The sequence below is a fragment of the Salarias fasciatus genome, unplaced genomic scaffold, assembly GCF_902148845.1.
Source record: "Salarias fasciatus unplaced genomic scaffold, fSalaFa1.1, whole genome shotgun sequence".
Lineage (NCBI taxonomy): Eukaryota > Metazoa > Chordata > Actinopteri > Blenniiformes > Blenniidae > Salarias > Salarias fasciatus.
The window spans coordinates 3,391-19,158 of record NW_021941316.1 but is presented as its reverse complement, the minus strand read 5'-3'; the positions used below and the strand labels follow the sequence as shown (position 1 = coordinate 19,158).

The 15,768-nt window shown below is 43.1% G+C and overlaps 1 protein-coding gene across 1 annotated transcript; it reads left to right on the top strand.

Annotated features, from left to right (window-relative positions):
* Window positions 1-582: 582 nt before the first annotated feature.
* LOC115384787 (alpha-protein kinase 1-like) lies at window positions 583-12,619 on the top strand. Its single transcript, XM_030087015.1, is given in 25 exon segments — window positions 583-712; window positions 1,603-1,784; window positions 3,719-3,845; window positions 3,847-3,888; window positions 3,971-4,044; window positions 4,047-4,121; window positions 4,124-4,144; window positions 4,147-4,167; window positions 4,245-4,270; window positions 4,272-4,305; window positions 4,374-4,460; window positions 4,546-4,622; window positions 4,730-4,825; window positions 4,907-4,961; window positions 4,964-5,011; window positions 8,795-9,337; window positions 9,606-9,689; window positions 9,692-9,735; window positions 9,738-10,102; window positions 10,284-10,327; window positions 10,330-10,434; window positions 10,529-10,676; window positions 10,761-10,932; window positions 11,708-11,913; window positions 11,980-12,619. Coding segments are annotated over 24 exon segments (2,910 nt in total). The 5' UTR covers window positions 583-712; window positions 1,603-1,660; the 3' UTR covers window positions 12,272-12,619.
* Window positions 12,620-15,768: the final 3,149 nt, after the last annotated feature.

The window sequence follows — 15,768 nt, the reverse complement described above, 5'->3', positions numbered from 1 at the left end:
TCAGGGCCAGCAGGGAAAGACAAAATGGACTGAATCGCCATCATTTGCACAAAATAAAGCAAAAGCAGTGCGCATAAGTTTTCATCTGCACTGAAATTACACGAACAATATGTTACTGTTAATATAATTGTGAGATCACGATAAAGTACCGACATATATTAGTAACGAATATTTAAGATATTAACAATTACAGTAACTAACACATATATAATAGAAAATATCCTATTGGTAGTTAGGTGAAACGGAATTATTTGTGTGTCTTATACTTGAACTACTGTGTTCTTCTTTGGTGGCAACAAATCAATTTTCACATTAAAAAAACAAGAATGGAAAAAAGATCCTGTTTTTTATCTCTTTATCAAACAAGAGTGTGATGAAAAACAAATAAATCACAAAATCTAAAAATAATTCAGAGTTTTGCTTTGATACTTCAGATAAATCTGATATTTTGTGTTCACTTTGACCTTTATTTGACTTTAAGCGAAGCTCACAAAGAGATATTTCCGACGGCACATGAACGCAGCACAGTGCGGTCCAGCCCCTTCCAGGAAGAAGAAACGGACTTTAAATCCTCCAAATCTCGTTTTACTCAATGGACAGTTTATCTGGGGAATAAAAGCACTGGCATTTGTTTCTTGTTGTTATTTCCTGAAGCGACAGATCATAAAACACCTTCTTGTTGATTCCTGCGGCCGCGTTGTCTCATCTGACAGTAAGTTTGTTCCACACTGTTTGGTTTTAATACTGTTTTCAGCAAACATATTCCGTTTAACAATTTATTGCAAGTAAAATAAAATCCTTACTCCATGGACGTGGAAGTGTTTATGTCTTATTATCAAGTCGAAATTATGAGAAATTATTTTAAACATTCCTCCTGGACAATACTGTGGTGCGTTCACGCGAATCGGGAAGTCGTAAATTTCTCAGATGCCGAAGTCCAAATTTCCCTGTTTGGAGAGTTTCCATAAAAAAATCAACATAGAAATAGCAAATAGCATTTTAATCACCTTCTTGATCAAACATAGAAATGAAATGATGCTTGTTAAGATGATACTATTTACAGAAGTTGCTCACTATTAAAAATATTGGTGTTTCTGTTCACTTGTTTGCCTGTTGAAAAAAAAACAGTTTTAACTCGTTTATTAAATATGTGTCGTTTAGAATTTATATTTATCATGTTCTGTTGAGTTCTTTTTTATTCACAGTGAGGTTATATTGAGTACCATATCTTGTCGACTTCTGGGAAATTGAAGAAACTTCCCAGTTTGTCACTGGAAGTTCCTGCAGCCTTCAGATGTGTGTGTTGTCAGTACTGTTGCTTCATGTGCAAACAAAATGTAATTGCATTCCACTGGGAAAATAAACTCAACGGTTTTTAATCTATTCAGTTTAGTTTGATTCATGAAAATTGCGAACAGAAAGCATATTAATGTCCTTAAACTTCACATTTAAAAAAGATTATAGATGGCATCACGTTTTTTAAAGCTATTTTTGCATGAATTTTGTGGACTTCACTTATTATATATTTTTATATGTTGAAATGTGCAAATAGACCAGATTGTGAAATCCCTGCTGACTTCTCAAATGCCTCTAATTACACAGCAGAAAAGGTGGAAATCCCCTCAGATCTGGCAACAAGCGCGTGCGTGTGCTGACTGGCATGGACAGTCGGGAGTTGGGAGCCCTGCTGGGGGAGTGCCTCCAGGCAGCAGAGGAGCTGGAGAACAGCCAGCCGTCAGAGGAACACAGGCTGCAACACTGCAGATGCACAGGTCAGGCACCAGGTGGCGCTGGAGCGAAGCAGACCGGGTCCAGGTGTGAGTCCTGCTGGTCCAGATGGTCCTGCTGGTCCCCCTGGTCCTCCTGTGTGCTCTGACTTCAGCTCACCTGACAGTACGCTCCATGCATTCAGGTGTTTTGGAGCAGGAGAACTCTGAAATCATGCAGGACTGCAGGACTGGCCAGGACCAGGAGTGCAATGTGCGCGCGCGCGCACACACACACACACACACACACACACACACACACACACACACACACACAACACACACACACACACACACACACACACACACACATTTACTGCTCTGACTCTTTTAGTACGATCTATATATTTAATTAAATATCTATTACAGATTTAAGGATCAATTTAAGCAATTCCATTTAGATTACTATTGTGTGTAGTTTTTTTTTTGATTTAATCATTTTTTTCTAGTGTTTTTGCTCATACATTTGCATGTTTGTGTGCGACTGTGTGTGGATGTGTGTTTTGTTATTAACTTTAAAGGGGTACAGCGCAGTTTTAAACATTAAATTTTTAATTATTCACACCCACACACATTTTCACCTTTGCCTGATGGGCAGCAAGAGCTATTTTTGCAAGATCGCAGTCGCTCCTATTCCCTGAGCAGGGCACTGAAGGCACAGCAATATGAGTGATTCAGGTACGAATCACTCTGAGCATGACGTAATGCGCGCTCCCGCTGGCCTGGTAATCCTTAAGTTTCGCTTTGTCCGCCATTACTCCGCCAGACGCTTAGCAGCAACAACTGAGCAGTACTGAGGATGGAGCTTCCAGAAAGTAAGAAAAGACCGGCTTCTAGCACTGCCACAGCTCCAGCACAGACCCCCACAAGGCAGAAGAAACTTACATTTTACTCGAGCGCTGCTAAAAGAGCGAGGAAGGAGTTCCCCTCTCTGTGCACGTACATGGGCACAAGCCACAGACACGAGCTTTTTGCTAAGCTACAGTTACGCCTAAGGCCTGCAGGGTCGCTGTTTCACAAACTGCGCTGTGCTCCTTTAAACTACTTTTAAAGGTTTGAAATTTTGGTACCACTTACTTGAAGCACCCAGTATAGCGCATTATAAGTAGTTATAAACACTCATAAATGATCACAATGCTTTATAACCCACTATACAGTATAGGTTAGGGTTAGGGTTAGGGTTAGGTCCTGGCATTGTGATCATTTATGAGTGTTTATAACTATAGCTACACGTGCTATAATGGCATTATAATGCTTTATAAATGTACTTATGTGTTTATACCGGGTGCTTCAAGTAAAGTGTTACCGAAATTTTCAAATAAAGATTGATCGAGTGATTGACTGACAGGTTGAAAGTTAAAATAAGCATTTGACCAAATATATAAACCAGCAACAAATACATTGCCTATAAAATAAAAGCAAAGCATTGATCAAAAAGAAGCGCTGCATGTAAAGTTAGCATTCCTTCTCACTTTTTAAAGTTCCTTTTTTATTTTAGCGTTCTTAATCTTCATCAATTCTCCATTTACATGACATTTCAAGTAAAAAAAGTCTCATTTTTCTGAAAAGAAAACACGGCAACAATTTGAAAGTTTTTGCCATGTACATGAATTTCAGACAATCTGAAAATGATGTAGTAAGCAAGCCAGGCCATTAGCGAGTGCTGTTGGTTGTTTTTGTCATGCAATCTCACACACATGCTTACAATACACTCAACACATTAATAATGGCGAGTTCACTGACATTCGTATGGAAAAAAATGCAAAAAAGAGTGTCATTTTATCCCGTTTACATGAAGACCGAGGCTTAGAGTTTTCGAAAAGTTCCACTTGTTTTCCAACACTTGTGTTTTCAGTGACTCTGACCACTGTTGTCATGTTAACGGACATCCAGAATGCTAAAAAAAAATTTGCATTTTTACGTGAAATCGCTGCCCCGTTGTCTGAAAGCAGTGCTCTGTGCGGCCGGCGGCGCCCTGTGTGCGGAGCTGGCCTCTCTGCTGCAGGACGCCGTGGACATGAAGTGGCCATTCGTGCCGGAGAAGTGGCAGTAAAAGCACTCGTCAGCGCCGCCGACAAGACAACCTGAGCGATTCCATCGGCAAGCACCTGCCCAGCTGCTGGTACCAGCCAAATCCTGAGCACAAGCGGTCACGGTTTAAGGGGAACCATGTTTGGACTGGTGTGTGTTTCCTCTGCAACCAGGCCTGTCCTGAAATCCTCCATCCTGGCTCAGGAGGCCCGCCTCGGCGCTGGCGGTGGTCTTTCCGTGGACCGCTTCATTACTGGATCGACGAATACAGCAGGCTGTTGGAGATCGCCAAGCTGCTGCACAGGCACTGCCGGGAAGCACCGATCGCCCGCAGCTGGTCATCAGGCAGGCCGGGTACACTTCAACTCTGGTAACCCAGTTTCATAGTTGCAAGTCACATTTTATAGCTCTCGATGTGAACTCGTCTAATCTCACCTGGTCCCTCAGGCAAGTTGCAGAAGGCCGAGTACATCCCTGAGCAGCCTGATCAAAAACAGCGGTGCCACAGGTAATTCCCCTCCCCCGTCACGTCGAAGGTGTTCGATGGTGAACGGCGAGCTTAGTGTCTGTTTGCAGGTTGTTGGGTGTACCAATCTGAAAGTGACAAGGTGCTGGTGCAGGCCGTCAGCGTGCAAGTCCGGGGGACGATTCTGCAAAAACTGGGTCAGATCATTTTTACTGCATCATTGCAATCAGTTCAGTTCTGTTTTATGACTTTAATTGTCTTTCTGGGTTTCGTTTTATCCAGGCCTGTGGCGAGAAGCGGCGGAGCTAATCTGGGCTTCTCTGGTTGGCTACTACTCCCTTCCTCAACCTGATAAAAAGGTCACTTGATTTCTTCTGTACTGCTATAGCAGCGGCCCTGTTATGATGGTATAAACTTAGCTAACAGTGTTATAAACCTTTGTTTTGCTCTGCTGTTGACTTCAAAGGGTATCAGTAACTCTCTGGGTATTCTGGCCAACATCTTGGTGTCTATGAACGATGAGGACTTCCAGGCTTTCAGCACCAATCCCGATATCGATTTTGTGAGTCCGACTGGCAACAGAAGTTTCACATGCATTGTAGGATTTCTCAAACTTATCTTTACTCTTAATTCCTCTGTGCAGTCTTTACTCGGGGATGGGAGTCATCGCCTCCTATCAGCTGCCCAGGCAGCTAAGATGCTGTGGTGTACAGTCAGTATACGTCACTGTTCGTGTTGACCAACGCTGGTAAGTCTCAGGGATGCCTACAACTGACCCGGGATGGTGTTTTAAAAACGAAGCACTGCAAAATGGTGCAGTCAAGTCATCCAGTGTTCTAGCTAGTTTTAAATTTAAGGGTTGCTATGGAAGCCTTTTTTCTTTTTTTCTTTTCTTTTTTTTTTTGGTGTGACAGCCAGATGGAGACATTTCCCTGTGGCGTTGTTGTAAATGCAAGTGGACTATACACTCATGTGTACACTCATACTGCAAACTAGTGATGCTTTCAAACAGTCATTCATCAGAAATTTAGACAAAAGACTTAATTTTTAGAACCACTGCTCTACACTTGAATAAAGTTGTTAGGAAACCTTGTTTGGAATTCCCCAGTATGCACCAATGTTGGATCACAGCTGTTGCATCAATGGATCAACCAGAACCAACAGCCTGTAGCTGGAGGTGTCATGATGAGACAAGCCCAAACGGAGAAGTTACTCATTCCCCTACTGAGCAAAGTCTGCTCAGACTTCTTGTACGAGGGACAGAATCCTCCTCTCTAATCTAACACAGAAAGACTTTCGGTTCCCACAGTATTTTTATGTTGTTGAATTTCATCCAAGTATGAAGAGAACAGTAACAGAATGGGTGTTCCTGATGACGTCATCGGTTGCTGAGCAACAGTTTCCATGCGCCATGTTGGAGGGCATGCACGGAGTTAAACACATGAGAAGGTGGCGGATTATACTGCGGACTTGTGAGCAAAAAAACCAGGATTCTGTGTCGCGAAAAGTGCAAGGGGATTGACTATTGACCCATACTTGATCGCAAGCACGGAATTTACCCAGAACGAGGATAAATGAGCTGAATCAGCTACTTCCACATCGTTAATTACCTGGTCTACTCGCTAAACCGTCTGTACGCTGTGACAAACAAAAACTGCAAAAATTCTGCGGTTCCATTTAGGCTGTGTGAACATCAAGAAACCCCAAAGGTGTGCGGGGGTTCTGGATTCTGTCCAGAATGCAAAGGCAGCAGGAAAAAGAGTCGTTAAAAGCAGCTCATGACATTACAGCTCCTCAGGTGCTTTACACCCTGCTGGTTGTTACTGAGGTCTGATGTGACATGTGACTCAAATTTGGTCGTAATGATCTATATGTGTTATTTTGAAGTTCTCTGGCCTTTTCTTGTTTGTTTTATATAAAGGCTGGAGATGTGCTTTCATGCCGACTCAGCTTGCTGAAACATTTTACATATAGCTACTGAAGTGATTGTGACAAAATCCACACCAACATATAGGAGCTTAAATACAGTTTGAGTTTATCAATGTGAAAACTGCCATTTCCTATTTAAATGCTTATTTGTGTTTGAGATGTGAAGTGATTATTTAAATAATCACATTTAACCTGTAATTACAGGTTAAAATACTCACAGATTAGGTACAGTTCATGTTGTGGTTAATTACTTTTGAAAATATGTGTATAAATAAGTTCAGGTTAAAAAATCCATATGGATAAGGTTTGTTGGATGTTTTGGAGTAAACTGAGGATTGATGAGTGAACTGAGGAGATAGTGTCAAGCTTGGGCTTCATTCAGGAACCTACAATATATGTGTCTAATGTAATTGGTTCTTACCTCTGAATTGTCCGTGAATCTGCAGGCATGCTGATACTAAATAAAGCTGTTTTTCGAGTGGAATTGTTTCTTTGCATTTATCATTCAATTGGTAACCGACTAAACGGAAAGGCATATACTTATTTGGCAGTTCAAATACAAGTCATGAGAAACATGTTATGACAAAACGTAAAAAGCAGCAGCATGGAGTCCTAAGTTTGATGAAAAAGAATCTAGCTGTTCTTTAATACTGCACAGAAACATTTACAGTTCAGTCAAAAGGCACAACGGTGTCACTGATGTTTGTCAGTGCACAGCACAGGTGCACAATTTCGTCGTCATCCTCTTCTGGCTGCAGCATAGGTCTGCTCCTCCATGGTTCACAACCACCGGTCTCACAGTCACTTCATGACATGTTCTGTAAAGCCACTAAACTCTCAGCAGCTTCTACATCCGTCCTCCTCGTGTTGCAGCTCCCAGCACATTCATCACGGGCCTGGGCTGCTGGAGGTGGTGCAGGGACCTGGTTGTGGCCCAGATCCACTAATGGCAACCAGTCAGTTGTGTCAGGAGGAAACAGGTCTGATGGATGTCCTGGAGTGGAAAGACAATAAAAAGACATTTAAAAAGAAAATCTGTGTCACAAACAGATCATTACATTAACTACAATTTACATACCCTCTACCATATAGAATATGAGCAGTAACCGTCCTGCAATCATGGTCACTTTTTAACTCCCATAATAAATCATAGTCATTCATCATACACACATTCTGTTGCATTCTCATCATACACATTCTGTGCACATCTTCATCATACACACATTCTGTTGCGCTAAAACATACTGTACATACTGTACATATTAGATTATATATATATATATATAGATATATATATATATATATATATGTATGTGTATATATATATATAGTATATATATATATATATATATATATATATATAATATATATATATATATATATATAGATATACTATATATATATATAATATTTTAGCTCCGTTATATTTTGATTTATTTTCGATTTATTTCGAAGTTAGGTCTTTCCTCCTTTTAGATCTATATTATTATATATTATCCTATTAATATTATTATTAAGATTTGGACTATTATTTATTCTTATTCCTTATTGACACATTCCATTACTGTTTGCCCCTGTGTGTTCTCTGAGCCACTGTAATGGTAAATTTCTCCATGGTGAGATAATAAATAAAGGTTATAGTATTCTATACACATCCACACATGCTCACAGAATTACTCTAAACCTTGAAGATTAAGAAATGCTGAACTCTATCCTTACAATACCAAACCATTATATGGTGCATTGGAAGTTGATTTGTTATTTTGGGGCACATTGCTTGAGGGTCCCCTGGAGTGGCTGCTCTCAAGTATCAGTTGCTATGATTCGAAATTGTTTCTAAAGCAGTGCTAACCCGAAGTAATAGTCAATCCTAACTCCAGCACCAAAACATATGCTATAATTTTAGACAGTAGTTTAATATAAGCTCGGTTGTGCCACAGTGCAGAGCACAGGGTTCACACAATAGCCATTCTACTCAAATGCTGCATAAAATCATCGAGTTTAACGCTTATCTTCCCCGATACAAAGTGGAGATCACAGACTCATGTATTGATGCTTGCTTTCTGTACATCAGCTCTTGAAATCCTCGTTAGCCAGCTAGCTGTCTTCTTTGTGAGACTTGTCGAGTGTGCTCTCCTTGGTGCGTGAAAACAGCCGGTATCTGAAAAAAAAAAAAAAAAAAAAAAAAACGACGCACATCGCGGTCTGGCATCCCAAACCAGCACAAAAATTAATTCTGTCTGTCAGTCTGGACTATTCTAGTCAAGCAGGGGCAATGATATGTACCGGATAATCTGTTCAGTCTGCTTCAAACCGCTATGTGACCGCACTGTGTGTGCCCTCCAACATGGCGATTGTTGTGGAAAGTCACGTGACCGTGACGTCTATTAGGAACACCCTATTCTAGATTCATCTTCTGTTCAAAGCTGTACTTTAGCTGTACTCTAGCTCAAAGCTTCATCTTATTTTTCAGTCCCTAATGGTTTGTAATTTGACACCAGGCTCATAGTGGGTTGAGTTTTCTTTAAAGGTATTAATGTGTTGTTTTGAGGTGCTAAACTGTGGTCCTTCCCTCATTTCTTCTCTTGACGTCTTTTCTCAGGTGACTCAGGGGACCTGCTGCTGTCCTACAGTTTCTCTGTGGAGTGCCCTGACTCCCAGAAGCACTCATTCCTCCTGCAGGCTGAAGAAGCTTTTGCGATCGGGCTGCTCACCAAAGCAGAGCGTGATGTAGTCACCAGCCAGCAGGAGCTTCATACCTTCCTCAAGGCTGCGTATTCCCTCACCGTCACTTGCAAATGGCTCGAGACTCCTCCCAATGTTGTGGCGCAGGCATCTCAAGCTTGCCAGATAGCAATAGAAAAATTCTACCAATACTGCCAACCCACCACAGAAGAGAAGACCTCACTTTCGACTGAGATCATGCACCAGGTGGCCCAAGTCAAACATATGCTGCAAGTGGAGCCGTTTGAGAATTCAGACAAGGGGTCATTCATCCCTGACAGCTACAGAAACATCGAAGACGTCTCAGTAAAGTTCACTACGGAAGGTTTCTCAAAAATAATGCAAAGATTTGAGCAGTATCATGAATCTGTGAGCAAGACCAATGAGGTAAACTGTGGAGGGGCCGAAGGGAAGGCAGATGGCTAAGTGTGCATTACAGCATGGATGCAGCCCTCCCAAAACAATGTAGCACAAAGACTGGCCAAGTCAAAACACCACCAGAAGAAAAGCTCCCAGAGAGCGGTTCATCCAGTGGACATTTACCTCAAAACCTGCATCCCAATGTTGAAAACAAGATGAGCTCGGTTTATCATGTCAGAGTATCTCCCGCCCAGTTCAGGCTCTCCTCGGCCCAACAGGTGGAGTTATGCCAACGTGCTGTGAGGCAAGGAGCCAATGTCTGCAATCAGATCTACCTGATACTGAAAGTGATGATTCTGAATCAGACAGCGTGCCTCAACCTGCTGATGAAAACAAGAGGCCAAACTCTCGGGTCGTGACTCTGGGGTCAGTTCACAGGCTCCTCCAAATTCTTCAAAGGCCACACTTCTCCATCCAGTGCCAGTACTGATTCTGGTGGGTTTGAAGTGATCGGAGCTGAAATAGAGATGAAGAGCACTGGAGAAGTGGCGTCCTTATCCCAGCTAACTCTTCGTAGTTCCTCCAGTTCCCTCGGTGACAGTTTTGGTTCCCAATCAATTTCAGCTGACCTCAACTTCTCCTCATCTGGGAAACGTGAGCCAATTAGCCAATCAAAAGCAGGAACCAGCCACAGAAGCAAGTCACAAGATTCTGACGAGAGTTTCTCCTTCCTGGACACAACTGACTCAGAAGACAGCAGTTCAACTCCTGATCACAGGACAAGAACCACGCATCTGGACGGGAAGCCTCTTCAAAACCACAGCCTGTGAAGAGTTTTAATGTCGATTCCAACACAGAAACTGAGTTTGACACAGATTCTGATTCGAGCATGGCTCATTTGAGATGGTAGAGGAGATCCATATCAAACAGGAACCCAGTGCCAGTGCTCGTGAAAAGGCGAACCCACCTCAGGAGAAGACCCCCGCTGCTTCAGCTGTCTGAACCAGCACCTTCACTGAGGTCAGCCCGGCGGGGCAGTTCGTCTTATCTCAGCGGATTACCGAGCACTGCTGGCCGGGGTCTGCCATGAGTGCCTGCTGAAAAGGTTACACAGTGATAAAACCGAGTTCAAACTCAAGACGCTCATGACTGCCAGTAGTGAGTTTATTACTGTCACCATTGTGATCTGTGATCCGTGTTGTGGAAATATTTTTGTGTGGAATATTTGACTCTCTATTCTTTGCTTCACTAGACGCTCTTCATTTGAAGTTCTCTAAGACCACTGGACTGTGGACAGCCAGGGAAACCTGCCTTTACATCGGAGAGGATATGAAAATGGAAGGCTGTCAGAGAAGAGCACTATGGGTGCATTTTTTGCACCAGGAGGAGAGGTTAAGCAGGTATGAAGCTGCATGGGTTTGGCAACCCTTCAAATACTGTATTATGTCTTTAAGTCTAACTCATGTCTGGAATAATGCCCATAGCTATGTGGGGAAAGATTACAAGAAGCCAAGGGGTGTCCAGTTTCACCTGAAAGATGTGGAGAGGCAGTTGACAGCACAGTACTACATGACTGAATTCAATAAGAGTCTCTACGACAAGGAGGTCATGGCACAGATCTTCTTCATCCCATCGAGGCGCTGCTGGTGAGGAACTGTTGGTGAAAAACCTCGTACTCTTCATTCGTAGTAGGTACATGTCAGTGTCCAGCAGGTGTCCCTTTCCCACTGCAACTAGCGGGTCAAACCGTGTTTTCGACCCTCTAACAATCGAGTTGTAGACTCCTTTCCCACTGCCTGCAGACCCAGGTCTAACCGCCTGCTGGCGAGCCGCCTCGCTGATTTTCCCGCACTGATGGTGTCCCACACTGATGCCATCATCAGCGCGACAGAGCAAAACGCAAAACGAAAGTAAACAATGCAGCAGAACACCGTCCCCATTACCTGATGAATCTCCTCTTCCCCACGGATCAGGAGAAGCTCTCTGGTCTCACTATTTTGCCAATACTGGGTGATCTTAACGAAGGAAATCTCACACGGTGTCCAGAAACAACAACTAGCGTGCTAACGTAGCCACGCTGCATCAACGTCATCATGTAAGTTCCCGGATGTATCCCTCCTACTAAAAGCCGTAGTAGCGACACGGTAAAAATCCAGGGTCAATTGCAGGGTTGACCGACCCGGGTCTAAATGCCGATTAAACCCTTTCACACTGCCATGAGGAGCCGATTATTTGTGGGTTCAAACAGGTTTTTTGGCCAGTGTAAAAGGGCTTAAATCTATTTCTGAGTGTAAACATCAAAGAGAGGCATATTACACAAAATTGAATGTTGTTCAGTGACTAAAACGAAGGGGTTTTTTTTTCTGAAATGAAGAGTTTTTTACAAGATCAAACAGGCTTCAAATGTTCCTGCTCTTCTGTGTTCGACTAGATCTTGGATGGGAACAAGATTGTTGGTTGCATTACGGTGGAGCCCTACATGTTTGGGGACTTTGTCAAACTAACCAACAAACAGGATAAAATCAATCCCCGGTTCCAGGCCACTGAGTTTGGCCTTGCCTTCGGGCACTTCACCTACCAGTTCTCTGACCGACAGGAAATCGTGGTAGACTTGCAAGGTACAGTATGTCCATGTGTGTCACTGAGGTCTGGTCCACAGTCCCATGAAAGTCACTGCGAGTGTGTTTTTATTTTGTTTCATAGGGGGGTAACGGCCAACGGCAAAGGACTGACTTACCTCACTGATCCCCACATTCACTCTACCAAGGTCCCTGCAAGTAGATCGAACTTCTCCCAAAGAGGCTTCAGATACTTTGTAAATCAGCAGCATGGACCACACTGCAATGAGATCTGTCAGCTGCTGGAGCGAGCTGCGTCCAATGGGCAGGTTGTGAAACATTTCCAACGGAAACTTCGAAATGATGCTGACATCGAATGTTCATGCGAATACCAAACATTTGCCAATGTACTAGTGCCGGGGAACTGCTGTTATTGATGAACGCCAAAGCCTTGATTCTGCTTTTTAGAAGGTACAGGTTTAAATACTACTCTCCAAAAGATCACAGAGAATGTTTTTTTACTTAGGAATCCATTTTTTAAACTAAATCTTAAAAGATTCCAGAAACACAACACTAAGAACCAAGAATTTCAGAAATTTGCCATTTAAAGCTTGCTATTGAAGTTGTATTGTGGGAGTGAGATTATGAAAACCTGCAGGATTCCTGCACCATGAAAAGAGGCTGTGCCGCAAATATTTCAGATTTTTACCTCCACAAGGAGGTTATGTAATCATGTCAGTTTATTGGTTTGTTGGTTGGTTGGTTGGTTGGTTGGTTGGTTGGTTACCAAGATCCCGGAAAAAGTAATGGACGGATTGCAATGAAACTTTGTGGAAAGGTGGGTCTTGGGCTAACTTAGAATTGATTAAATTTTGGTGATGATCCGGATCACTGTCTGGATCCAGGAATTTTTTAAATGATTCTTTATCATATAGAGATAGGGAGTCTTTCACATAGTTGGGCAGGCCCGCTGACGCGGAAGTGGGAAGCGCCGCGCACCGACTGTCAGATCGGCGCCCCTGTTAACCTATCTGACGGTTCATACAGGAGATGTGGGGGACCGCCGCGTGTGCAGCGGCTCGCGCCGTGGAGCGCGGCAGCCCGCACGCTGCAATCACTCCCTTGATCACAATGTTGTGTGATTATATATGGGTTCTTATGGTTGTTGGTGACTGATTTGAGCTGTGGCGGAGGTCTGCGCTCTCTGAGTGCCAATTTCTAGTTTTAGAAATGGGAAATGAATAGATAAATTAAATTATTAATAATTGTTTTTGTATGTTTGGCTGCTTTTAATGTCCATGACAATAATGGTTAAATTGCATAGTTTTTTGGTTTTTTTTTAACATTTCAGGCTTTGTACAAATCTTGTGACGTAATGTTCATTGTTTCTCACAATGTTTGCACTAATATAAATACATTTTTTTCATTCTTTAAGTTTACTGGTCCGGCATTCCAGTCGGTTTGCCTTTGAAAAAGGTCAGGAGTGGAGGAATTTTCATACTGTACATGCGAGATTTGCTTTAGTTGACAAAACCACAGCAACTCTGAAAACAATCATACTTAGTAACTGGGATGCCTTTCTTTTTTAATAGTTGAATGCACAGGAATTCTGTTTTTTACTTCATGAACTATGATTGTATTGAAGGAATTCATTGGCAATATTTTTTTAAGTCTGTTAATTGGTTGCTTTTATTCTCAAATGTAAGACAGATTCAAATAAATGTATTAGAATACAATCATTCTGTTATTATCTGAACTAGATTGAGACTATTAAAAAATGATAATGTTGATTGTTTGACAGTTTGATTGTAAAGTACTGAACCTTTTCCACATTACTTTAATTTTCTGACAGAATAAATTATGGACTTCAACAATTGTTTGCAAAAATGAAATGAAATGTCACTATATATTTAATTCTAAGCTCTTGTCAAGTTAAGTTAAAAGTATCTGGTCCGAAACACTAATTTTGAATATAAAATAAATATTGACTTATTTTCAGTTCTGATCGGTGGGAAAACAGTTGAAGCACGTTCAGTCACACCCAAGAGAAAAGACAAGCGCGGAGATAACAATCGCTCACGCAGTTCGGTTCACAGACGCCTCATTTAGATTCACACTTCATAAGCATGAACTTTACAGAGAGGCGCGGCGGTAAACACCCGGCGCCCCGGCGCTCGGCTTTAAAGAGAGACTTGCTTCAGCACCTCATGTTCACAGCAATGAAGGGATGAGAAATAAACACTTCTGTTTATTAACAACCAAAAGACGTGCAATTTCAGTTAAAATGTTCACGACGCTTGAGTGGCGTCATTAGGCCGAACGGCACGGCGACGAGACGCCAGCGCCGCTACAGGACGGCTCCGCCGGCGTCCAGAAGGCTTGTGACGAGTGTGTGTTCGTATCTATTGTTCCTGACACAATGAGGCCTTTCAGCGCACTGTCTCCGCCGCCGCACGGTGGGCGGACACGCTCAATTACAGGCTTCACGGCCAGAGGAGGAATTATAATCCCCACGAGGAGGATGAGGAGGTGAGATTAATCTTCAAATCTGTGTCGGATGAGATGAAACCGTGCGGCAGGCGACGGGCCGAAACGCTGCGCCGCCGGGTTATAAATAGACATGAAAGTTTCTGAGGCAGGGTGTCCAGGCCGCCACAGGAAGCCGGTTCATGCCAGAGAGCAGCGCCGAGCGCCGAGCTTCAGAGGAACCAGCACCTGAAACCTGCAGCTGCGCCCCACAACCACGCCTCAAACACAGCTGTGGAGGCAGCTCAGCAAAACCAAGCAAACAGGACACGAAAGTGACTCTATGACCAGGAACTTGTTCATTCTTTGGAAGCTGTCCATCTGTCATTCATCCAATAATCACTTTCAAGACACTAAAACCTTCAACTCACGAAAAACTGTGGAGCAGAATGAGAAATTAAAACCACAAAATCCAACATTAGAAGACAAAGTACAAGAAGAAGAAGTGAAGGAATCAGCTGATTTGGACGGAGTTGGAAGGAAGAACAAGAACGCAAAAATAAATCCTTCAAATGTGCGTTTTAAAGCTCAGCTCATTCTCTGCAGGTAGTTTAAAACCATACTGATTTATCTGATCATGTTAAGCGCCGCATGCATGTGTCTGACCTCATTTACTCTCTAAGGAAACAGACGCAGCCACTTGTGAAAAGAACAAAACCTTCCAGCTTAGTGTTGCTATTATTAATAGAAACTCATCGAGATCAGACTGAACGAGTTCCTCTTCTGTATTCTGACAGGTTTTTTTTTTTCCCTGTGTTTACCATAAAAGTGTGTGACAGTGCCGTGTGTGTGTCTGGCTTTAACATCATGCTGTGTGTGTCTGGTTATGCTGATACTATCAACACTTCGACCCGGGCACAGATTCTGTCCGCCGCTTTCTAAAAGACTGCTTTATCAGATCCGCTCCTTCTTTTTAATCCATTGTCTGAGTATTTTCTCCGATCCCGGTTCTGCAGCCGCGAGGCGGGATTGATTGTGAAGTGGCGGCGCGCCGGGAGCCGCTTTGGTGTCATCCTGGGTTGCCTGGTGACGGCGGCCCGGGGCCATCGATCAGGCAGATTAGGGGGCGGGATGGGGCGCAGCGGGGATAAGGGGAGCTGACGGGTGCCTGGTCAATCCCGGAGAGCGGAGCGGCGCCGCTTTTACTGGCCAATGAAAATGTCACGTCCTCCGGCGAGACGGCCGCTCTGGCTTCATAATCCACAGGTAGAAAACCAGAGAAGCCGTCACGGTTCACACAGAAACCTGACGTTTCAACCCTCACATAGCAAGCATTTACACTTCGTTACACTGCTTTAGTGGATTTATTGAGAATAAAGTTGCAAATAATGTTTTATTCCAGTGCAGCCAGGCTGTTGATGGTCTGCTGCAATGCATTCTGCACGACTTCCCCTTGCAGTAGACCCTG